Source organism: Agelaius tricolor, unplaced genomic scaffold (assembly GCF_023055355.1).
Source record: "Agelaius tricolor isolate 1412-34295 unplaced genomic scaffold, bAgeTri1.0.p SCAF_1, whole genome shotgun sequence".
Classification (NCBI taxonomy): Eukaryota; Metazoa; Chordata; class Aves; order Passeriformes; family Icteridae; genus Agelaius; species Agelaius tricolor.
Genome location: NW_027269261.1, coordinates 4,039,979 through 4,065,526, shown reverse-complemented (window position 1 = coordinate 4,065,526; position 25,548 = coordinate 4,039,979). Strand labels below are relative to the sequence as shown.

The 25,548-nt window shown below is 42.1% G+C and overlaps 1 protein-coding gene across 2 annotated transcripts in view; it reads right to left on the bottom strand.

Annotated features, from left to right (window-relative positions):
- Positions 1 to 25,548, bottom strand: part of EFEMP1 (EGF containing fibulin extracellular matrix protein 1) — a 45,868-nt gene that overhangs the window by 5,408 nt on the left and 14,912 nt on the right. For both annotated transcript variants that reach the window (XM_071445977.1, XM_071446063.1), the window contains exons 5-7: positions 7,538 to 7,660; positions 3,996 to 4,115; positions 1,324 to 1,443 (exon numbers count right to left, since the gene is read on the bottom strand). In XM_071445977.1, the coding sequence (XP_071302078.1) occupies positions 1,324 to 1,443; positions 3,996 to 4,115; positions 7,538 to 7,660 (363 nt within the window). The remainder of the gene's footprint in view (positions 1 to 1,323; positions 1,444 to 3,995; positions 4,116 to 7,537; positions 7,661 to 25,548) is intronic.

Sequence of the window (25,548 nt, the reverse complement as noted above, 5' to 3'; positions counted from 1 at the left end):
TTAATGCCTTGAGAATGGAAGGGTGAGCTCTGCTGGGATTTTGTTAGTAATCCTCCAAAAGAAGTTTGGATTTGAGGAAGCAGAAGCTAAATTAGACTTCAGAACAGGTTTGGGAAAATAACTCTTGAAATCATGTGTTCTTGCAGTATTCCAAAATATGATGACTTTGAGGAAAAAACCCACAGCTGTGAGATTAGTTACTAAGGCAAAAATGTTGCCTTTGTACTTGTGCCCTCCACTCATGGAGTAGCTCTCTGGGAAAGAGGGAAAAGTCTTTTTTTTTTTTTTTTTTGGTCTTCTAATAATAATCAGTGGATACCATTCTCCTGCTTCTTTATCCTTGTGTATCCATCAGTCCCTCATGAGGGAGGCCTGGTGTGAAACAGAACTGAAGAGTGCATGCCATCAACAGGAAATGAATTGAAACCCATCAAGAGGAGGGCTTGGCTTGGGAAGCACAGATCTCCCTCCTCCTACCTCTGAGCTGAGCCCAGCTCTTGGGCTGGGCTCAGGGTGTCCTTGGAGGCTGCACGCTTGCTGTTCCCTGCTCTGTTCAAATGGGATTAGGTTAAGCAGCTTGGTTAACCTATTATTAATATTATTATAATTATTAACCTAAGATTAGGTTAAGCAGAGGGAGCATCTGTAACAGCTCTCCCAGCTCACTGGGGAGGGCAGTGCTGAAGCAGGGACCTCTCTGCCTGCAAGGCTGGTAGAAAGGATGTGGGCTCTACGGGTGAGGTCATCATGTGTCCAAAAGGAGATTAGGGCACCCCTGTGGAGCCTCTGGCAGAGGAAATAAAGTGTTGATTGTGTAATTGTACAGGAGGCATGCTGTTTGTGTACACAGGCTGCAAAGCACCTCAAAAGCACACTTGTGGCCCCCTTAAAATCAGGAATTGGAGGTTTTGTTTTCAGAGGAGCCTAACAACACACAAAATTGCCCTTGTTTTTGCTGTGCATTCCTTTCCAATTCATTTAATAATCATCAGCATTAGACCACCCACAATTCCAGGGAGTTTGTGCCATCAGGGTTCAGAAATCTTTCTTCCCACTTGGGATCTGAAGTGCAGCAATCTGTGTCCTGTTTTGCACTTGCTATAGAGAGACCCATTCCTACCTGTACCTGAAAGCAGCTGCAGCTACTCAGGTGTGAATTAGCCTCCTTTGTACCATAAAAAATAAATATCTTAAGGGTTTTGGCTACAACTCTACCCACAGAATGTCTCCACTTCTATTTTGTCCTTTAATTCACAGAAAGGCTTCAGTGCAAACAAAAACAACAAAAAAATTGCTTTTCCAAGACAAAACAAAAGTTCTCACCTTCACAGTTGATTCTGTCACTGCTTAGCTCAAAGCCTGGATTACACTGGCAAATGAAAGAACCCAGGATATTGTAGCACTGCTGTGCACATGGGTTGTTGGCATCACATTCATTTATGTCTGAAAGGAAAAAGGAGATATTTTTCTTGTGTAGGTGGTAATTAGGCTTGGTGGATTAGTCCTTAGGCTGGGCCTGTTGCTCAGCAGAAGCTCAGTTGGCTCTCCCAATGTAGATCTGCAGACATTGGAGCAATGTTAGAGCTGTGCTTTACATTCCATGTAAAAACCAGTATTTTTCCAGGAATGAGAGTTATTCTAATGTGTGATGAATTCTCCCAAAAATGTTTAATGTGGCTATTAAGCTCCACATTCCAGTGCCTTTTTTTCAGGTATGAAATGCCAAGTCTCTATAAATAATTGATATAAGGAACACATACTGATAAGGCCTCTCAGCATGCAGTGGTTAAGATTTATTTGAGCTATTTATTACTCTGAAAATTTGTTCTTTTAAATTCCATTGCAATTATAACATAAGCCTTTGAGGCCAGTAGAGTTCTGCAGAGCTCTAAGGCCTAGACCATATTGGGGGAAGGTATTTTTCTGTGCTACATTTTTCATGGTGTTGCCCATCCCAAGAACATTTTGAGGACACTGGTATGAGAAGAGAAGCAATTTTTAATGGGAAGTTTATATAAGTCTAATCACCTCTGGAATCTATAGCCCTTGTTTGGCACAGACTGTTGATTAACTGCTGCTCCTGTCAGTCTGTGGATTTTAATGTTTTCCCTTGTATTTCCATCCTGCATGTTTTCAATTCATGTTTATGTTTATCAGATATCTCCATGAGCAGAGAGCTGTGCTTGGAGAAAAACCTTTGAGTTCATGGCTTATAAATGTCAGCAACACTGTAAATTTACAGATACACCTAAAAACTAACAAAGATGAGGCACTCAGAGAAATGAAAACCAATGAAGAGAATATGAATTCTCTGCATAATGAACCTCCTAGTCCTGAAAATGAATGATAACAGGGAAAACTCATCACAAAGTCTTTTTTTTTCCCTCTGAGTTCATTTCTGGCAGCAGTGCAAAGGATACACATCATTCCTCCTCCAGTACTACCAGAAGGAATAAATTTGGTGGCCAAAGCCCCATTTCTGTTTGTTCCCCAAGAAATATTGACCCATTTTCAATAGAGGCAGAAGTCGTGACACAAATGTAATAGCTACAGCTGTAAGTGCTGCTGGGGCAGATGGGAGAGTTTGTCTTGAGGCAGCAATCATCTATTCATAAATCTCCTCCTTAAGCTTTCCTCCCCTTCACCTGGCAGAAACATGCCTGATGATGCTGGGAGGCTGGAAAGCCAGGAAAGGGCTGTTTGGTGAAGTGCTGAAAGAATCCACCTTCCATTTGAGCCATGGAAAGGGACAAGTCAGTGACTTTTGTCACCTGGCTCTGTTGTGTCTGTGGGCCATTTTTAAAATCCTATGATTTGGTGAGAACCAAGCAATTCCTGTCTCAGTGCAGAGCTGTGCAGTGTGCCAGGGTGCTTGATGAGGGTTGGCAATGCTTGGAAGGGATGGTGGAAGCTGGAAAACACAGCCTGATTCTTCTATGTATATAATATAGATTTTATATACACAAAAGAGCTGACCATCTGCATCACCAGTCTCTTGATTTTTGTAGCCATTCTCTTTGTGCTTCTGCAGACAGTTACCTTTTATTATCACTTTCATCCTTCTAGAACAGATGTTGTGATTTCTAACTGGACATCAGTCTTTAAAATTCTACTGTGCAGCTTCCCTTAATGTTTTATTTCTAAGGGCAACATCACAGCTGAAAGGTCACTCTTCACAACCCTTGTTTAAATTTTTAACTTTTCTAGATATTCAAATGTGACCTAAAGACTTTACCACATGCTGAGGTAAATGACTTGTGATGGTGTTCACAGGGGTCCCAGGATGAGGGAAGAGATGAGAATGTTGGCTATGTTTCAGAAGGCTGATTTATTATTTTATGATATATATTATATTAAAACTATACTAAAAGAATAGAAGGAAGGATTTCAGCAGAAGGCTGGCTAAGAATAGAAAAGGAATGATTACAAAGACCTGTGACTGACTGAGACAGTCTGAGACAGCTGGGCTGTGATTGGCCATTAATTATAAACAACCACATGAGACCATCACAGATGCACCTGTTGCATTCCACAGCAGCAGATAATTATTGTTTACATTTTGTTTCTAAGGCCTCTTGGCTTCTCAGAAGAAAAAGTCCTAAGGAAAGGATTTTTCATAAAATGTGTCTGTGACAATTACCCTTAACTGCAGAGGTAGAGTATTGATTGCTTCGATTCCCAGTTCTGGCCTGTGTTGTGTGAACTGGGAATAATATCAGGAAATAATAAAGCAGAACTGAAAGAGCAATTCAATCTAGGATTAAATACTGAATATAAGGCTTTAGAATGTCTTTGGAAATCTGCTATGCCAACAAAAAAATTTAGAGCTTTCTTGAATGTCTGTTATTCTGCAACCCTCCTGTAACTCTCGGCTCACTCACAGAGGAGCCTCTCAGTGCAGTCTTTTCCTGGTTGGTGTTGGTTTCATTTCAGTTTGTTCGTGGCAGGTGTGTGCTGGTGTCTGGGGGGCTGTTGGGGTCCTCAGCAGTGCTTACCTACGCAGGTGTGGTTGTTGGATGCCAGCTGGAAGCCAGCGTTGCACTGGCAGTAGTAGGAGCCGGGCGTGTTCACGCAGCGGTGGTGGCAGTACGGGGGCAGGGTGCACTCGTCGATGTCTGGGGCACCAAAAACACCAGTTAGTTCACATGGAAGCACAGCACCTCCCTGCTGTTCTCGTGTCTGAGGAAAGGTAATTGCACTTGGTTAAAAGCAGGAGGAAAGCTTATGTGAGCTGGGCACTGCTTCCTTGGATATTACAAGATACACTTGAACTTTTCCTGTAAGTGACTGTTTTGTAACAAGCTTTTATGCTCCTTGTCTTCAGTGTGCATTCAAACTTTATTTTATTGACTCAGTCCTGCAGTAGTGCTTGATCTGGTTTATTTTGTGTAGGTAAAACTCAGTGTTTTGTTCAGCTTTCCCTGATCCCTCAGGATCAGACACGGTGCTGACCAACACAGCCAATGTGGCTTGGAGCTCATTTTCCTAAAAATTTGCATGCAGCACTCCTGGCACATACTAAATCTTTTCAGCTCCATTAGGAGCAGTCCAGATTTTCTGTGCAAGTACAGGGAAATGGCAAGGATAGATTAATGGACCTGAAAAGGAAACAGGTGGTTGTGCTTCCACAGGGATCCCCAGACCTTGCCTTGCTCTCCAAGGGTTTCCCATTGCTCCCATTCCCCCGGCTGCCTGTCCTGGATCCCTTCCCACCCAGCAGCACCACACCTGGCTGTGCATCTTGGGCACTGAGAGCCTTCCACAGCCTCTCCTTGCAGGTCAGCCCTGCTTTTGAGGTGGAGCAGTCTGTCTTTCCAAGAGTCAGCATTCCTGCTGTGCATCGGAGCAGGGCTTTCACCTGCCTGCCACACAGAACATGCACCACCCCCTTCCCTTACCCCTCTGCATTTTAAAAGGCTTCCCTTCATTCTGGAGGAGCCAGTGGCTCTGGCTTTGCCTGGAAAACATGTTTTATTATTCCATTTTCATGTGTGTGTGTGTTCAGTGGCTGCCTTGAGCTGTGGTGGCTGGAGCTCAGTGAAGAAACCCAACGCTGTGCTCTGGGCTTGTACACAATGGGACATTTCAAAGGATCAACACTCACACAAATCAGAGCAGTATTCACTGGAACAAAGAAAGGCACTTCCCACATCCATGCCAGATCTTGCATTTCCCACCTCCAGCTGTTTCCACCATAGATGTGTTTAAAAAGAGGCCAAGACTTTTTTTTTTTTTTAATATAATGAGGAAAGTGTTTGTTTTAATATCAAGTGAAAAAATAATCTTTACAAGTTAACTCTTTCTTTGTCAAATTTAGGGCTGAACTTAGTGGAGTGTTGTGGGTGATTATGAATGGAAAGGCTTCAGCTGGAAAATTCCTGGCTATCCATACAGTAGCAATTGTCACTGTAACTCTTGTTGCAGAGAGAAATTTGAAAAGTGGAAATGGAATAAATTAAGGAGGCACAGTAGATTTCCATCCTTGACTTTTACAGGACTAAGCTCTTATAAGTAACTTTAAAAAAATAGGATTATCCATATGAGCAATGCATTGGTACATTTATACACATAAATGCTTTCAGGATCTGGCTCTTATTCAGTGGGAATTTTCCTTGTGGGATTAGGCACATCAGCTCTGGGCAGATCTAAGGGCTGAGATTCATCTGATCAATTGGGCCAAATCTGTTTGAAGTGATGCTGGAAAACAATTCATTCTCCCTGCAGTCATGCATTTCAGAAAAAACTCATTTGGCAATATGTGAACAAGCAAATTAAAAAAAAAATTAGAAAAAAGTCAGAAATTGTTAGTGAATTTAGATTAAAATCGACCAATTGTTAAAAATGTGTCTCTTTTTCTCCTTCTACCTTCAAGCCAAAATAGTCTGGAAAAATTTCTTTCAAATTTGAGAAACATTTCCTCCCATATGGAGAACCTCTATCAAGATCTGGCCCCAAGAACATTTTCTGGCTAAGCTGTTATAAAATCCCTAAAGACAGGCTTTATTCTGAAATGCTGACAGTACTAACTGTTGGGATGTACTTGTAATTTAGGTCAGTGTGTAATATGTAACACAGGTGTTATTCTTGGTTTTGACCTAAATAGGAGAAGGGAAATTTCACTTTCCAGACCTCTTCATGGATAGATTTAGATGCATAAATATGTTCACATTTAAGTATAAAGGTCTATCAGTCTCATTTCTTCTCACTTCTCCCATTTCTTTTCAGTCCTGTTTCCTGACTTTCATTTAGGACCATGGGTCTTGATATCAGAAGTGCTCTTGCATGGCAGTAATATAATTTACCTGCTATATAAAAAAATCCAAATAAACCCCAGATATTAAATAAAATAAATGCATGACCTTCCAAAACTATTCATCTACCTACATTCCAAATTAGTCATCCTACTCCTGCACAGAGAACTGAGAGATATCAGATACACCTGTGTTTACACCAATTTGACAGTTTGAGGCCTGATCTATGTCTCTTAGGAAAGAGATAAGAATTTTTATTCTTATTATTTCTACAGCCCTTGAATTGGAATCCTGAAGAAAGGGCCATGCCCAGAATAACTGAAGTTATTCTAGGTGTGTACTAAAATCTTCTCAGTTTCTTACCTGTGGCCTTAGCAAGAGGAGAAGAGATTAAGAATAAAAATTATATAAAAAAAAAAGAATAAAAATTTAAAAATTCTTATACAGTTTGAAATGCAGGATGCCTGAAAGAGGAAAAAACCCCAAGCCCAAATGCTCTTCTCCTAAGCTGCATGAAACCAGTGCAGTGTATTAGAAGAGGCTGTCTCAAATATCACCTCCTGATGTGTAGATGTGACTCTCTTCCTTCATAGTTGTTTTTATTATCTGACAAACCCAAGGCTTAAGGCTGGAGTGCCTCTAGAAGCATTTTATCCATTGAAATGGTGATTAAAGAGTGTCAAATGCAGGAACAGGGGGATGGCACTTTGGTGTGATGTCCCCACCCGAGGCTGGGACAGGAGAGACGTGGTGTTTGCCCTGCACTTGGATTTAATCCCATGCCATGCTTGCATGGCTCCCAAGGGTGCCAACAGCTTATCTTGGCATGGACAATAAAGCCTGGTGGGTTTTAGAGGCTGCAGCTCTCCTGTACCTGCATTCAGAGTTTCCATCTCTGTCATTTGTGCTCAGGAAGCCGAGTCCTGGAGCAGGGCTGGGGGCGCTGTGTCCCACGGACCTGGAGCTGGATCTCAGGGGAAGGTGCTTTGCTGCCATCAGGGACTCGTGGCAGTCTCTGGGACACTGGGCAATGCCCCAACACAAACAATCACACAATGGGAACTATTAGCAGAACTCGGCCTGTGAACTCCAAGTGTTGATTATTCTTAAAATAGCTCCTCATCCCATGTTTTAGTGATTAATTACTGTGGTAAAGTGACTATTCCATTGCATTCCAAAGTGAGACAGCTGTTTCACACCACACATACCCGTCTGCTTTATGACCAGTATGAAGTTTGTAACTGTGGATAATGAAAGCAAACCATTGAATGGAAAGCAACACTCACCAACACACTGCTCCCCTCGTTTCTGGTAGCCTGGAAGGCACTGGCAGCTGAAGGAGCCTCTTAAATTGACACACACTTGGTCAGCTCTGCAAGTGTGGGTTCCAGTTGCACATTCATCTATATCTTTATAAAAAAGAAAACAAATGCAATATTAGTCATTACATTTACTTAAAGTATTTCCACAGGCTAAATACTTTACACATCTTCAAACTACTTAGGAGTGCAGGCAGAAAAGTTCAGATGCACTCCCAAGATGTCATCTCAACACTTGCAGCTATCAGGAATCTGGTAGTGTTTTAATTCTCATACACTGCCTTTGTAGATATTTTCAGATACGGTTATTTTAAACATTTGTTTGTCAAATGCCATTAATATTTTGCACTTGTCAGTCTAGAATTTTCTGTGAACTTCTTGCAGCTTCATCATATTTGAATCATTTGCCTGTTTTGTTTTGCTTTGGTTTTTTTCCCACGCTGGTTGGATGTTTCATGCTGAATTACTCCAGAAAATTTCAGCAAATGTAGTTCAGCTCTTTCTCAAGAAGGAAAGGAGTCAGAAATATGTTGTTTTGCTGGTACTAAAAGGACTCTGCTGATCTCTTGCATGGTTCCCGTGCTCCATGCTTTGGACAGGGACTTGGAACTGGGTATGTGGTGGCCTTCTCATCAGGAAGAGATCTGCCTCTTGTCATTCCCATGAAAATTCTCCTAATTCAGTCAATCTGTTCAAGTCTCTGGAAACAGTTTATGTGTGTTTGTATTTGCTCAGTACAGCTAAAGCTGCAAGTTCTAGCCCGATGCTTTTCAGAGTAATTCAGGCAGCTTTTAGTTTGCACTCAATGCAGGTTTATACAAGTATAAAAACAGCATTTTCATTTTGCCTGCTCATTATGACTGCTGGAGGTACTTAATTATAATTAAACTGCATGTGCTGACAAATGAATTACAATTTGCTTTCTCATCTGAACATCCAAAATGTTGGAGAGCTTTTTATTGTAACATGACACAGTACAGTGAGATGAATTTTTAATTTTGGCATCGTACACAATTTGGAGACTCTAGGCTGAATAAACAAATTCCTTAAAACTTATGATCTCTAGTTTACAAATCTCAGCTGACCTCTCTATTTGTATAGGCACTGGGGATGTTAGAACATCACCAGTGGCAGATTCTGGGTGGTGCTTTGGAAAAAATGATGGATTCTTTCTCATAACAAATGAAAACAAATTCGACCACAAGATTCAATAAAAAATAAACCATCAACAGTTTGAATTAATTCTCAACATTTACCCTCTCCCCAAATGTCCAAATATTTTACATACATCTTCCCTTTATTCTGCAGAGAAGTTAGGCTGCTCTTTGCATTTCTGCCCAGTGTCAGTCCTGAAGCTGCTGTGCTGGTGCAGGATTTGCTGAGCTCACTGCTGTGTCCTTACACTGCAAAGCACATTCCCAGGTGTGAAGAAGACTTTTGGGTCTGGCTACCTCCTGCCACCCCAACACCAGGCAGCTCAGGGCAAGTCTTTGCAGGGACCTCATGAGCTTTGTACTCCCAGTTCCTACAAAAGCTGGAAATAAAATACTTGTACTATTCCAGTCCTTTTTGTTGTAGACTGTGCTGGAACAAAGGAGGTTTATTTGATCTTTAGGAGCTTCATCTATGAGTAAACATGAAGTTGCCTTTTAAGATAGATTAGTTAAAATGCATTGGATAATAAGCTACTCAAGCTAAAATGATTCATAAATTTACTTCTGAACTCATGGTTTTTGGCTGTTCCTGATGGTAAGTTCAGCTGGACAGCAAAACAATTATTGCCTGCTTGCTGCTTCCCCATCTGGAAACCCTTGGAGGGTTTTGATGTTCTGGCCAAGATGTGGGTTGGTAAAAGGTGTGGGAAGTGAGGCAGCCTCCTGCCTTCCCCAGGGAAGGGTGGTAAGGTTGCCATGCTTGGAGTGGGTCTGCTCCCACCTGAGCAGGGAACTCTGTGCTGGTAGAGCAAGGCTGGTGGCCTAGAGGTTGTGTTTGAGGGAAACAGGGTGGGAGGAGAACAGCAGGCACCTGGAAAGGTTTCAGTGCTGGCATCTCCAGCGTTGCAATAGTTACAGATGTGTCCTACTGCTGTGACTGATACTGGGGTGAGGAAGTGAGTGAGGATTTCCCTGCTGCAAGCAGAGCCAAATGTGGATTGTGTTGGTGCAATCCCAGAGCAGCCCAGCCCTTGTGGAGTATGGGAAGGAGCTCTGGTGAATTTAGCAGCGATGCTGCAGCTCTGCCTGTGAGTGAGGCCAGAGAGGAGGCTCCAGCTCTTGGCACTCAGTGTGACCCAGATCACTGTCCATTACAGAAATAGTCTGTTTCCCAACTGTCCAGAGAGTCACTGGAGAAATAGAGGTGTGGGAGTCACCAGAGGGAAGCAACAGCAATATTGGAGTTTCCTTGGCATGTGGCAGAGCAGCTCCATTTCTCTCTGAGGTGGCAGAGGCAGAGTTATTTATTTATCAAGGCACACCTACTTCTCTGCCCCTGGGAAATGGCACCACCCCACACTGGGGACTGGGGATTAATTTGGGATTCCCACAATTTGTTTGTGGCTCTTGAGTAGGCAGGTTGTCTCTCTGCAATTCTTCAAGGTCTGACCAAACTCAAGTTTCCAGATTGTTTTCCCAGTTACCTCCCTCCAGTAGGGAAATCATTCACTCCCAGGTCTTCATTCCATAGTTGAAACCAGACTTTTCCAATCCATGAAATTCCTAGATTTACCATGACTCTCACAGTGCCCTCTGACCTGACAGTGATTTTGAGGCTCCATTAAATCCTGCTTTTAGTCTGTATCAAACATGGGAATGAGACACTCTTCCCTAAATTCTACCACCTCACTCCATTTGTTGTTTCTTGACAGAATCCCTGGTCTTGAGTGGGAACAGTAAATGAGGCATCGGGAATTCAAACTTTTGGTTTCTGCCTGGTGCAGACGCTCATGGCCATGATTTGGTTTCTGAGAAGACACTGCAATGTGGGGCAAGGGTGTGATACAGGAACACCACAGAGCTCACCCGCTCTAATCCTGAGAGCAAGATAAAATTATCTGACCTTTCCCCTCCAGCATGAATGTTTAATAATGTGTTACGTGCATGTGTATTTATAATAATTAAAGAAATTAAAACAAGGCTCTCCACTGCACACACTTGTCCCTCTGGGGAGAGTGTGAGAGAACAAACATGTGACAGATGTTTGTCATGTTGCTTAATGCACTACTGGAAAGCACTCAAGATACCACAGTGATGAGTGCAGTATAAGAAACAGATCTAGAAAGAAAATATGGGGCTTTTACAAGCTCATTCTTGAGCATCTTTCCTCTACATCCTCTTTTCCAAATTTAGTGTCATCATGATAAAGTTCATCTCCAGAACTGTTTCAGCAGCTCATTCCACAGCTGAGGCTTCTGCCTTAAGCAAATATCTTGCCTGATAAGAAAACACCTGAAAACCCTCCCAAATCATTCCTCATCACTTTGTTTAAATTTCATTTCTAGATGTTGTACAAGCATTTGTTTGTCTAGGTAAGCCACATAAATTACACCAGTAACTAGTAATGAAAGTGATCGCTCTTTTTTTTTCTTTGTTTTCTAATCTCACTAACATTTCTCAAGGTTGTGCTGTTCACTACACATAAACAAGGGCTGTAAGTTTGTATTAGTTAAAAAACCTGAATGGTGTTTGATTATTGATGCATGCAACCTGTGAAATACAGGTTAGTTCTTAAACTCACTGTATCTCTGAGTCTGATTGATGAGGTTCTCAGATTTTTATTCCCAGACAGTTTTCCTCTGGACAGTTACATCCTGTGTAGGTGGAAAAACTTCTTTGAAATAGTCTGGGTGTCTTTAACAATCCTTTTGCAGATCAATCTTACTTAAAAATGGAGCTGGGTTACCTTCAGTGTCTTGATCACTGTACTGAGGGGATTATGTAGTCTTTCATTAAGCCACCCAAGATCATATTTATTAAGGGATTTATTTGTACTTTGGTTAGAAAAACTATTTGCAAAACTATTTGGGTTTAGATTGACTACTTTAATTTCTGTCTGTTGCTTGTAAGTTACATCCAGAATACTGCACTGGAAGGATGTGACAGTTCTGAAATTGAGGATTTTCAAAGCACAGAATTCAGGTTCCCTGAACACTTTGAGTTCAGATCCATAAAGCATCATAACAGAGTTTTTGGTCTCACTCTGTTTTTCCTGCAGGATTGTGCTTGGGCAAACCTTGCTGTGCCCAGAATGGGTTGGGTGGTGTGAGCCTTTATTAACTTGCTGTATAAAATCTTTGAATTAAAGTCAAGGTCAGAGTCTAAGGAGAAGTGGGGCAGAAACACAACAATTAGGGACACTAAGTCTCAGTTAAGTGACATGTGAGCTCCACTGCTCCTCCAGAAATGTGAATGTAAATCCTCAGCTGTGCTGTGGTAAATAGGGCCTTCAGGCCCCAGTGACTCACCCTGATGTAAATTCTGCCTTTGCAGCAATTTCCAGGGCTGTTCTAGGAAGCTCCTTCTGGAAGTCTGTGCCATCCATAACTCTGTGAGCTAAGAGAATGCTCTGAGTTGCACAGGCAAGTGTCTGAGGTTTGCAGGGTGCTACAGCCATGGTGTGAGAGCCATGGAGGGCAGCAGAGCTCCCTCCTGTATTCCTTCAAAATATAAATCAACTTGCATTTCATAGTTATAATTCCACAAGCCTCACTAATGGCTATACCCAGTGATTCCCTCATTTTGCAAAAATGTGCCCGCACTGCCTCTTGAAGTGATTTGCACAATTCTGTCCCTCCACTGCTGACTTTGGCAGCCTGCTGTGGATTTCAACCACAGTTGTGTACAAAAATTTTGTTTGACCTGCTTTTTAGCGATAGCTTTCCCTATGTATGGCTCCCTCTTTTAGAGATAGTTTTTCTGCTTCTCCCCTGCACTCCATTCTCTCAGGCTCTTATCTAGAGCCTTAAAATTTTCTTGCTAGTCTCTCTTTCTCAGCTCCAGCCCTGGCTCCGTTCCCTTCCCTCTGTGACTCACATTTCCCAAACCCCCTGACTCATGTTGCTCACTCACTTATGCAACAGCTTAATCTCTGCAATTTGCTTCGTATCATTAGAAGCAGCACATAAAACCAGGAGATGCATTTCACCAGGGCTTTAGACTTTTGGAGAAGAAATGCTCTCCACATCCACCTTCATCTTACTTAGGCCACTTGAAGCTTTTCTCCTCCTTTCCAGCACATACCTGTATGTTGTGCTCAGAGCTGGAGAAATGTTTTCTTAACTAACTCAAGTGTGTCTTGCTCCTGTGACTGAAGTGTTCAGCTTCTTGCTGGCTCTCAAAACATTGCAGCATATATTACAGCATCTTCTTGCTCTCTGTGTACATCCTCCTCTGTCCAAACAAAATGTTTCCAGGTTGCTTTTCTCTATCCTGGTCCATAGCAACCTTAATATTCCACCACATAAAAAAGAAGGCTCTTAAAATACTTTATGGGATGGAAATTCTTATTTCTGTCCCCACTGAGGAGCATCAGTGGAGCAGCTCCTGAATGATTCATAGAAATCCAAATCCATGATGGTCCCACCAATGTCAGTGTTGCACTTGTCATGGGCTGCAGTGAACCTGTTCTCAATTTGTTTTGAATGTAAACCATAAATATTTTACTTAATGGGTTTAAATTTTTTGAGTTCTCAGTGTGAGTGAGGCCAGAAAATGACTTGGTCTGTTTTTCCAATGGATTCATCTGAAGAGCAAACATCAGCTCCCATGTCAGCAGTGGCACCAGACAGTCTGATATCAGCCACACAGTGATCTGCACGGGGCTGCAGCATCACTGACAATTTACTTAAACTCAGGCTTCTGTCAAAACTTTCCCTTTCTGACCACTTCATTAACTTCTATTCTGTCTGTAAGATGTTTCCCACTGGCATCTTTCAGAAAGAACCACCTGAAGATAACATACTTGGAGAAATTAGACCTCTACAGTTCATCCATGACTATGGGCTTGTTTTATTTGACCAAATTAAGTATTCTGTCCCTTATTTATATTCCTTATATTCTTCTTGCAACTGAAGCCAGCCTCACTGCTATGTAGTTTCCTGGATCCTCCCTGATCCTTTCTTACACATAGGAACAACATTAGCAACCTCCAAATTCCCTGGTTCCCTCCCCAGCCTTAGCAAGCTATCAACAATTTCTGTCAAAGGCTTTTCTATTTCCCTTGCTACTTCCTTCAACATTTGCAATGTTATTCATCTGGGCTGGATGCCCAGACAGCTTTTAACTCATTGGTGTTGGGAGGTTGTGCTTTATGGTGGTAGAACCCAGCATAAGATCTGTTACATAACATCAGGGCAGGAGGCAGCAGGAGATGAAATATCTTGAGAAATTTCCCATTTCTGGAGTGGCAAAACCTGCTCATGCAGAGACCATCACTCCAAGTGCTGTCACTTTCCAGTGGTGTCATGAGGGACCCTCTCTAATTCTGCACAGCTCTGCAGCAGCCCAAAACCTCCCCCTTTTTTGCTGGTTTTTCCCTTTTAAATTTTCCTTTGCCCTTTCATGTGAGGTATATTGGCCCGATTGCCCTGGTAACAAGTTTTCACAGTTGAGCGAAGGTAACCTGCACAAATACTTGTTTGCACAGGAAAAAGAGATGTAAGAGCCAAGACCTACATTTAAAGCAAATAGGTGAGGTAGAATGTTTAAATTAATGAGATTTTCCTGAAAAACTGTGTTTCATTTGGTGTGCTGAAACATTTCCCCTCTCCCATTTGAGAGTGAGTGCAGCAAAGCAAGGTCCTTGTGGATTCATCTCCTCCTGCTCCTGGGGGTCATGGCAGAACACAAGAGAAGCAAAGGAAAGCATTGATGTGGTAAATCTGGTAAATTGATGTGGTAAATGTGCAAAAAGAGAATTGAATGCACCACAACTCATTGTGTGATTTTTGTATTTGGACTGCAAAAGTGTCCAGAGCAACCTCTGTGGATTTGGGCAAGTTACTCAAGCCCAGAGATTCCAGGAATAGGAAGGTACAGGAAAAGCATCCTTCTATGAACAGGCCAGAGTTAACAAGCTGGCCTAAGTGAGCCTGCCCTGCAGTTTTCTGTCACAATTATCTATTGTCTCTGGTATGTCCAAAGCAAATTAACTTATCACCCAGAACAGCTCAATAAAGGAGGGAACCATGGCTTTCAGCACTAGAACATCTCCCACGTGCTTGTGAGAGGCAGGCAGCTGAGAAGGGAGAAAGAAATGAATGAAGCTATGAAGCGATGCATTTGAAAATGCTTTTCTTCCTTTCTCCTGCTCTTTCCCTCTGTGTGAGATGCTCCTTCCCTCTCCAGCACACACCAAGCACTCTGGGAGGTGCATTGCACACGGGAAATGGCTCCTAATTCCAAGATCCTTTGGAATTAGATGGATATTAGGTGGATACCTCATTATCTAACCACAGCCACAGTGAATTAATGTGCCACATAAAACATTGGTAACACATTAAAATGATCACTGCAAGTGAGAGTGGTGTGGCTGATACTGTGTTAGTCTGAGGCCACAAGGCCAAAAATTGTTCCCAAAAGGATTTCCTATCCAATGTTACTCCACTGTGTATTGTTAAAATAAGAACATGGACAATAATGTGTCCTTGTGCTTAAAGTTTCTCAAAGGGAAGAGCACTTTAATCCCCCATTAGAAGACCACATTGTTAACCATTAGTCTTCCCACTCATTGAAAACAAAAGTATTCCATGCTTTTGATGGATCTAAATTCATTTAAAATCTGTATTATTTGCTTTATTTTTGCTGGAACCATAAATGGAGTCATTACAATCCACTAATTCAGAGCAATGTATCTGCAAGTCTCTGAGTACTTCAAAACATGAGTTGTCATAATGGTAAACTTTTTGATTTATGTTTTGCAATAGCTTATTTTTACTTTCAGTAGAGTATTTCCTGCTGTTGCTTTCTTGTGATTTTATGCTAGAGGTCTAACAACTTGTGCTTTTTGGTTCATGCCTGCCCAAGTGGGGATCACCCACCCATGATGACCAATACACTTGGACTGTGCTCAAAAACAACAAGGGTGGATGAAACTATTCCATTATTGCAGATGAAAGAGTTCTCCCGACATCTGGCATATCATCTTCAAAACTGATATGGAACACTTCCATAAATTCAGCTTAACATTGTTTTTGTGAGTGTTCCAAAGTATTTTTAACATGAAGAAATAGCATGCAAACTAATTTCCTATTTGAAAGTAAATGTCTTGTTCTTATTTCTAATTCACACAGTTATTAAAAAAAGTAAAAAATAAAAAAAGGATGTTCAGTTAACTTGAAACATACTGGTTTGTTTACTTAAGTTAATGGAAAAGCTAGTCAGTGTTTGATGTAAAGCTGCCCCCTTGCTTGAAAGAAAACCAAACAACTGCTTATGAATTATGAATATCTCCTAATACTTTCCAGAATTATCTGAAGGATGTATTTTTTTCTTAATTACGTACACTTGAAAGTTCCAAGTTCCCTCTTCATTTCCATTTTGTTTATTTCTCTCCTTGGAAACCTCGTAAGCATTTTCCTTTAGCTGGGCTTGACTGAACAAAATATCACTGCTACAACCTGTAATATTGGGGAAATCAAGGCCTGAAAGCTCATTGTGGTTTTTAATTAGGAAGTTGAAGCTCATTAAAGCTTTGCAAGCATTTTCACAGCACTTACACTGGCAGCTGCTGGATCCCTGCAAAGGAAAATAGGAATATCTACCCAAAAAGTGAGTTCAGGGCATACTTCAAAAATCAACTTTCATTCTGACTTAGCTCAGAAAACAGCTCCTGCAAAAAATGTTGGTTATCTTGTGTGCTGGCATGCCTTCCACTGGTTTAGTCCCAGTCAGAAGCACAGAACCTGATTTTGGGGTTTTTTTGGTAGTGGATGTGCTGCTGTCACAAGAAACAAGGGACCTTTAGAAGGAACTTCAGATGTAGGACAAGTGACTTAGAATATTTGATATGAGCCCCATTTTATCAATACCATCTCATTCCCCTTCAGCTTTTGCAGGCTGAATGAGCCTTTTTAGGAATTCCAGTTTCCAAGCTGAGAACATTTAGGTTCAAGCTGAGTTCAATAGCAGCTCTCCAAAGGAGAGGGCTTATCTAAATGATGATATTGTTTTTAGCACTAATCATCCTATCTGTTGGCAGTACCAACATGCTGCAATCTCCACAGCTCCCCATGTAAATAAGCAGATTCCTGATGCTGTTCCAGCTTCAGAAATGCCTTTGAAGGCATTATTTAGTTCTAAATTTTTCTTATGTGGTTATGTGATACTTTTAGCACGTGGCTGGATATACCCACAGATGCCTTGTTTTGAAGAAATGTATCTAAAACTTATTTAAAGTGTAATTGGCAGGCACTGGGCTGTGAAATAGAAATGGTTAAAAGAAATTCTCACTTTCACGCCTCCTACAGCTTCTGAATGATAGAAGAGTAAAAGCAAACTATGGAAATAGTACTTAAAAAAAGACACATCAGTTGATTTGGTCCAAAATATACTCTGGGGATGGGAGGGGACTGGAAGAGCTGGGATAGAAAAACACAATGTTCAGGTTGCACAGTTCAAGTGAAGTGAAAGGGTGTGCAGAAGTTAGGGTTTCTGTGGCAATATAAATTTGCCTATGCCAAAAACAAGCAGTGTTAGGCAGTTCTGATCTAACAAAACCATCAGGAACTGGATCTTATAAATTTTTGTTTGTCTGTTTTTCCCTAAGAATTCTTATTAACTGCCTCCTCCTTAGAACTTAAGTGGAAAATTCAATTTTCCTTGTAATTCTTCACAGGAAGAGGGCTCAAAATTGAGTTTGAAGTTTTAAAAATTCTTTGTTTGCAAGAGAATAGATACAAGAGGCAAAGCCAGGCAGGATCAAAAGTGAGGCAGAGGCATCAGGGGAAAAGAAATCAATCCTTTGAAGGTAAAAGAAAAAAAACCCAGAAAAAGCAGTATTGGTACGAATGAAGGAAGGAAAATGAACATGGGAAAAGCAAGACAGGAGCCCAGGGGAGGTTTTGGAAAAGGGGAGATGGATGAGAGGGGTAACTGAAATAAACTGAGGGTGTGCAGTCCACTGGAGTTAGTAAGTTACAGCAGTGCTTGGGAAGTATTTGTTGTTCTTTCAAAAACCTGACAAAAAAATTCTGAAAACTGAAAATTATTATTATTTTTGGCCCCACTCTAAGATTTTTCTGGGGTTTAGCCACATTTTTTTTCTGTGTTTGGGAACAAAAAAAAAAAGGAAAAAAAAAAAGACACCAAAAAATACTTTGTTCTTTCAATGAGTCAGTAATAAATAAAAATGAACATTCTAAAAACCAGAAGTTTCCTTGGGAAGAGAGAGCTATTTTTTCTTCCAAATTTCCTTTGCCTTAAAATTGGGATGTGCTCTGCTCTCAGGCTGAGGATCTGCCTTCCCAGCTGCCTTTAAGCAATCAAGTAGAAGTAGCAATTGGGACAGCTTTGCTCCTTTCTTTCTTTTATTTTTTTTTCCCCTGGTGTTTGGCTGGGAAGTTGCATGGGTTTGCCTCAGAATAGATGCTGTGCTACCATAATCCTGGCACTTTTCACTGCAAATGAGATTTCAGCAGTGTTTCCTAGAGTAAGTGGAGAACTCCTGAAGCATTCTGAACATCCAGCTGCAGGGCTGGAGGGAGGGGGAAGTGCAGCAACCTGCTTTGTTTGCCTGAGCATGTGATTTTTTTCTTTTTCTGGTGTTTTTTTTTTTTTTTTTTTTTTTTAATACCTTGTGATCTTCACAGACTCCTGGCGAAGCTTAAAAGGTTAGCTTGAGAAGGGAGTGGCTATCATTTGTTTAGAAAATAAATAGCAAAAAGTAGGCCAAATACCAGTAAAGTTCCAGTTTTAAAATATTAAACTAACACACAACATTGCTGACCTGGAAAGGTCACATGAAGTGGGAGAAAGGATGTATTTAGAGTGATTGCCAGGCAGGACGTGGGATCTCTCACTGACTTGGCAGTAGATACTTCAGCTCTATTTGCTGTTTCTAATGCTCCTTATTTGCTAAGTTCTTAAGTTTGACAAGATCCATGCTTTATTTGTCAGTATTTACATGGTATTAAGCAAGTGTGGAAATCCATTCAGAGGGTAACCAAGGCCTACCCTGCCTGCTTTTCCTGCTTCATCTTTGGATATAGACAGGATGCTCAGAAACCTGGGAGAAGGGAGGCTTGGAGAGGTTTTCCTTTGGGGAGTGCTATCAGATAACAAGGTTACTTGTGACAAGTTTAAACTTGCTAAATCTGGTGGGATAGGTTCAGTGCTTCCAAATCTATCAGTGTGAGAGTGAGGAAAGAAATGACTGCTGAAATGACAATAGAGCTGTTAGAATTCCTTCAGAAGAAGCAGGAAGATTTAATGGAAATGTAAAGATGTCAGCATCCCTCTGTATGGCCTGACTTCAGGGCTCTTGGCAAGCGTGGAGGAGAAAACCCAACGCAGCAGATAAATAATTGCTGCCACATCATCCCAGCACATCATCATCACTGCTGGATGAGATGAAAGGTATTTACAAAGCAGAGGCTGCCAGCAGAACACAGGCAGCCCCAGCTTGATCCAGCTCCAGCTGTAATCAATAGGAGCCTTCAGCTAAAGCAGAGCCTGAAGAACAAACTGTGAGTGCCTTTTGAAATGTCTTCCACGGTGAGCTCTGGAAAGCCAGTCTGGAGCTCAGCAGGAGCTGGGCATAGAGGGGTGCAGTGGAGTTTTGCTCCACACATTGTTTGGTGGGCTTCAAAATTATTCTTTCCTTCTCTCCCTTAAATCTCCCACTCTTCTGTTTTCCTTTCCCTGTTCCTTTGGGTTCTGCCCTTGTAATTTTTCAAGGCAGAGGATGTGCCTTTGTTTGTGAAGAGCAAGGCGAGTTTATGGCACCCTATTCATTATATTTATGAATCATATCTAACTGAATTTTTCCCATAGCCCAAAGGTGGCTGATTGCCCAAAGGCACTGCTCCTAATGCCTGTGTTTTCTATTTATAAGGTGCATTTTAGTTGACATCAGAAGCTGAGGGGAAGACTTCTGCTTGATATCACTTCTGCCAAATGAAACCCACAGAGAAACCGTGGCCAAAGGAATTCTGTACAAAAGTTGTCCGGGCTCTGTAATTTTGTTCACGTGGGTGCATGGTAGTATGCACCAGCTGCCAATAAAAACACTCTAAAATAGATACAGCCCTGTGCAAGTCTCCAGATGATCTTAAAATGTACAGAACACAGGTAAGGGAGCATGGAGAGACAACCAGGCTTTGTCAGGACACAGCCCGGTGAGAAAATCAGCTTTTGCAAAGTGGTCATGAGAGAAAAGCAGCTCCTCCAACAATCTCTGCTAATCCCTGTAAGTTGATGAAATTCCTGAAAGAGCACTTTAGAACCAAATTAAAGAAAATTGTTGCTTTTGAAGCCATTTGTGGTTGTGACCAAGTGTGGGTGCTCCCCAGAACGTGTTGATGCTCTGTGAGCAGCAGAGCCAAGGACAGGCTCTGAGGAGGGAACATTGGTCTGGGCCATTGCTCCACCTCAGGAGAGCCCTGGATCTCTGGCAGGGCTTGGAAAGCTCCAGGACACAGGGAGAAGCTCTGTGGGACAATCATTAGCACTGGTGCCCGTCCAAACCAAGCTTTTGCCTCCAGAGAACGGCAGGAATAAAAGGAATTGGCTTTGCAGCTACCAGGGGGAAGGGAAGGAACAAGCCTTGACAGATTCACTGGACAAGTTTTTTTAATACTTTGTGGCTTGAGATGCTTCTCTTGCTTCTGGCCCCAGGAAGAAAGATGAGTGGGAAGCTTTAGAAACATAGAAACATAGAATGCTGGAGGTGGAAGGAGTCTTAAAGCTCATCCAATTCCAACCCCATGTCACGGGCAGGGACAACTTCCACTGTCCCAGCTCGCTCCAAGCCCTGTCCAACCTGGCCTTGGACACTTCCAGGAATCCAGGGGCAGCCACAGCTTCTCTGGGCAACCTGTGCCAGGGCTCACCTCAAGCCAAGAATTTTTTTTTCCTGATATCTGATGTAAACCTACTCTCTCAATGCAAAGAAATTAATTGCAAAAATTTTCTCTCCATCTTTCTTGTAGCCATCCTTCCTGAAAAAACATTGAGGACCTTTTTAGTCCTTTTTTTTCTTTCCCCAAAGGGTTTTTGCTCAGTTCTTTGTGTGTTCTGTTCCCTTCTTAAAAAGGCATGAGATCCCAGATCTTTATGCTCTTGCAAATGGAATGTATGAGCCAAGTGCCAGGGATGCCTGTCTGCATCCAGGCACATCTGAGGGATGCCCAGGACATTGTCAGTACATTGTTTGGCACTGCCTGGCTGGCTAGAGCTCTAAGCAGACAGCCATCAATGTGTGATTAAAATCCACTGCAGAGGTTCATGGCTGGGCAGGATCCACAGGGAAACATGAGGGCCTCAGATGCTGCTGAACACAGGCCAGTGGTGGATGGTCAAAAGAAATTCTGCTCATAAATTCTTGCAGGATGGGAGAAGAGATTTCTCAATTTAGACTCTCATCAAAGCTATTGGAAAAAGCAGTCAATCACACTTAGGGTTCTCAGAGATGCCTGCCTGCCTGAAATGCCTTCCAGATGGATTTAATTCCAGTGCATTGATTGCCCACTCAGCTTTGTCGTGCAGCAGGTAAGGGCAGCTCCATGCCATCCTCATTGAGCTGCTGGATGGCAACAAAATTGCCTGGTGTCTCTTTCCTCCTGCAAGTGCTGCCTTCCAGGAACTGATGAGGCAAGAGGTGAACTGGCAAAAGATGAATCTAGGGGAGGTTAATTATATCCAAGTAATTAATGCCAAGAGCAAGGAATAGAATGAAAAGGTGAAGGCAGGAGAGATGTCGTGGAGTATTAGGAAGATAGTCTGTTTATAGTGGAGAAAGAATAAATGATCTATGAGCACATTCATTTCTTACCTATAAGATAAAGGGGGGGATTGCTTAAAATTCTAAAGTTGGAGTGTTTAAAAGTAATTTTTAAAAGTAATTTACTAATCCTATTATTTATGCAATTATAGTTGTTAGCTGGGATAACCCAAACCAATGTGTTATCCCATTCTCCTTCTCTCAACCTCAAATTCATTGGGTGAGTTTGGGAGGTCCAGCCTGGATTTTTCTCTGCTCTTGGCTTTCAGAAGCTCTGGCTGTGGAGAAGGATTCCCTTGGTGTGCTGCTCCAAGCCCTGAACCAAAACCCAGGACAATGTTCAAGCAGCAAACAGAGAGGACAGCAAGAACCAGGTAATGAAAGTTGTGGGTTGTAAAGATTTTTTTTTTTTTAAACAGCTTTTTCAAGATATAAGTTTTTATAACAGGGACTACTGAAGAGGAGAGGAAGTTTTTTAGCAGGCTGAAAACATTGGGGCTTCAGTAGCTTGAAAACTTTCATAGATAGCATTTAACCAATTGCCCTGATTTAGAGGCTGGGTTTAATTATTCAGATGCTACCAATAAATATGCAAAACCCCAGTAGAAGACTAATGACAAGATTGGTTTCTAGCAGTTAATTGAACATCCTCTGTAGTGAGATCTGTATCTAAATTTATTTAGGATCTAACAAACTGTTAGTTTGCTTTGGAGATTTCATGGACAGGCAAAAAAATGAGCACAAAAGAAAAGAAATAATGTCTCAGCCAATAACCAGAGGGTCTTCTGAAGGGATTTCAGAGGTTCAAAAACACCTCTGACAAATGAAATCCAAGTCATGAAGGTTCTTGTACCCTGTTATTTTCTTGACTGGGAAGTGTTCAGTGTGTTTTAGGATCAAGTCCAAACAATTTTTAAGGAGTTAGGTCTTGTTTTCAATGAAAGGAAAATAAAAAGGAAGCAAAGCATAATAGATAAGTAAGGCTAAATACATATTAAAAACAAAAATCTTTTCAAAACAAAGAACAATGACCTCTTATCTAGAGAAGGTTCAGCAAACAGGTTAATTTTTCATATCGCCTTTAGACTCTTGGGCTTGATTTATTATTCCACTTATTTGTGCAGGAATTTTTATTTACCCCACAAGGCTCCACACTTATTACATGTACATGTACTTGCCCAAAATGTCCAGTGGTGGAGAGCAGGGCCCCTTGAGCCAGAAAAGCAACCTGAGAGGTTCCTGGAAAGATCTCTGGGGATGCACAGTTACATGTCACTCTGTCCCAAACCAGCCCCTGCATCCATCTGCTCCTCAGGAGGGACAAAACTGATCTGGTTTGCAGATCATCAACAAGCTGGAAATTCAGCTTCCAGAAGGGATAAGATTTTACAGAGAAGATACTGAGGAGAGCTGGTTCTTGTAACCAAGCCAGGCCTCATTTCCTAGAGAAGTGGCATGAGGTATTTAGTGAGTAGAAGTGACAGCATGGCCTCATCTGGCACTGCAAATTCACAGTCCTGTTTGAGTCACCATAAATCATCAGCTGTAAAGTATCTGGCTTCCTAAAGGAGCAGCTTTATTTCATTAACTTTTTGAAAGTGACGTTGCTAATTGTACCATAATTTATCCAGGACCACAGTGTGAACTGCTGTTTTCAGTCAGGTTTTGGCCCTCGTTGCCAAGAGCTTAATAAAGAAAAGAGGAGGGGAGAGTAAGGAATTGAAGAGAAACAAGACTTGAAGGGTATCTAAAAGGGGGGCAGCATTGGTAGAGGTGAGACAAGCTGGGATATTCAGCAGAGGGATCTGAAAAGTGTCCCAGCAATGGAGCTGCAAGCTGAGTAAACAGGCAATTCCTCCAGATCAAGGCTACTCCCTCCGATACTCTCAAGCATTTCCTACCCACCCATGAGCAGGATCAGCGTGTGCCTGGTATTGCAGGCTTGCTCTGGCAAGTTTTTAGTGAGGGGTTTTAAAATAAAAGTTCCTAGCAACAACCTGATTGAGGCCAGCAGTGAGCAGTTGTGTAAACTGAGGCATGTGCAAAGGTGTCAGGGAAAATACTGGGATCTAAATGTGTGCTTTAAATGCTGGAATGCAACTGAAGGTGTCTGAATGTGACACTTCAAAGTACAAACAGTGGTTTTGTTTATTAAAATCAGTCTTGATATTCTCTCAGTACTTTGAGAAGCTTGGTGGGCACTAGCTATGAAAATATCTGCAGTTATTCAGAGTTCAAGTAAGCACAGTCATGGATCAGTGAAACTTCCCTTCTTTCCTTGTTTGTGGATACACATTGATGTTATTATTTTTTTTTCTTGTTGTTTTTAACTGGAAATTAAAAAGCTGCAGAGATTCACTTGGAGTGGGAGTTGGGTCATGGGAGGTTGGGAATGACATTCAGCCAGTCTGCTCCTCAGGAAAATGTTTTCATTCAAACTCAGGGCTTACCTCCCCCTATGGAGAACACTTTTTCACTTACAACCTGCTTTCCCCCCAAGTCTGCATTTTAAGCACATCTCTTTTGTGTCTGTCAATCCAGGGTGAATTGTAAGGAGGGATTCTAGGTACAGGGAAAACTTTTTTCACCATTAGGGCAGTCAAGGTGTGGAACAGGTGCCCAGAAAAATTCTGTGCTCTACTTCCATGGGGTTTTTCAGGCCCTGACTGGATAAATCTCCCAGGTCTGATCTCAGAGAGCAGAGCAGGATGTCAGGCTGGAGACCTTCCAAGGCTCCTTCTCACCTGAATTGGGCTGCTGTAAACATACTCTAAGCTATTAACCAGAATGGAGAGCTTTGCTACCTTTCTTTCCTCTGACTTTTCAGGCAGGAATTGAGTGCAGTGAGGTTTCTGATTAAATCATGTGGAGACTGTCAAACAACTTCTTTTTTTTAATGCAACCTAACTAAGTTAGTTCAAACCTAGTAAGTAAGTTCAGCCCAGCTGTGAATTAAGAGAACTGTAAGGAAACCAGTTGGTCACCACTGGGCTAAACTGTGAAATTAGTACTAAGAACAGTTAACAATGGGACATAAGCATTTAATTTTTCAATTAAGGACAAATGATAGGAATGGAAAAACCTGCATATTATCATTCCAGTTTTTAAGGGCTGTTGTGTGTGCAGCCCATCCCAAGTGCATCCCAACGGGACAGTAATGCTGTCTGAAGCTGGCTGTGTGTGACAGAGGCAGCTCTGGAGCTCTGGAACAGCCGTGTGTGTGATGGTGCATTCCATGGGGATGGGCTCCATCCAGGCACATCCCACGGCTGTCCTGCTCTCCATGTTACAGCCAGATGAAAAACCACTTTTGGTTCCTGCTGCCTTTTTGCTGTTTTTCCTCTTCTTACACACTTGGGGTTTTTCTTGCTGGCTGAACTCCCCAATGGCCATTGAGTATGTGAAAATCCCAACCAGTGCCTTTGGTGTCTTTAATGCTTTGCTTCCAGCTTCCTGCTGGGGGCTGTGGCAGGAGTGGGACCCCACCCTGAGGACCAGGCTGTGCAGTGGCTCCTCAGCCCCTCCTGGTCACACATGAGGCATGTGAATGGAGCCCCCGGGGCTCCCTCAGCCTCACCAGCCAGAATGTGCTGAGGCCACTTTTTGGCTGGCTTGGACATGACAGATACTAAAACAAAGAATCAAATGCAAGGAATGATATAAGCTGCTCCTGCTGCTGCTTTTGTCCCAAATGCACCACTGAACACAGCAACTGTGGGGTGTGATGTGCTGGCTGAGTCACACATCACGGAATACTCTGAGTTAAAAGGGATCATCAAGTCCAGCCCTAAAGGTAGGAGGTGCATGTCCCATGAGGCTGGTTGTAGTGAAGGACAGTTCCTTCTCCATGCACATGTTGTTCAGGAGAGTGGGACCTTGGAGGCCCCTGGAAGCTGTGCCAGTACTCAGTGTCACTGAATCTCAGTATTGCTTGCTCTCCCCCACAATAACAAACCCCAATTCCTGTGATGACAAAGTTCTGATATCAATACCTGATTTCTTTTTGATATAGAAATTGCATTTGACAGCTAACAATCAAAATA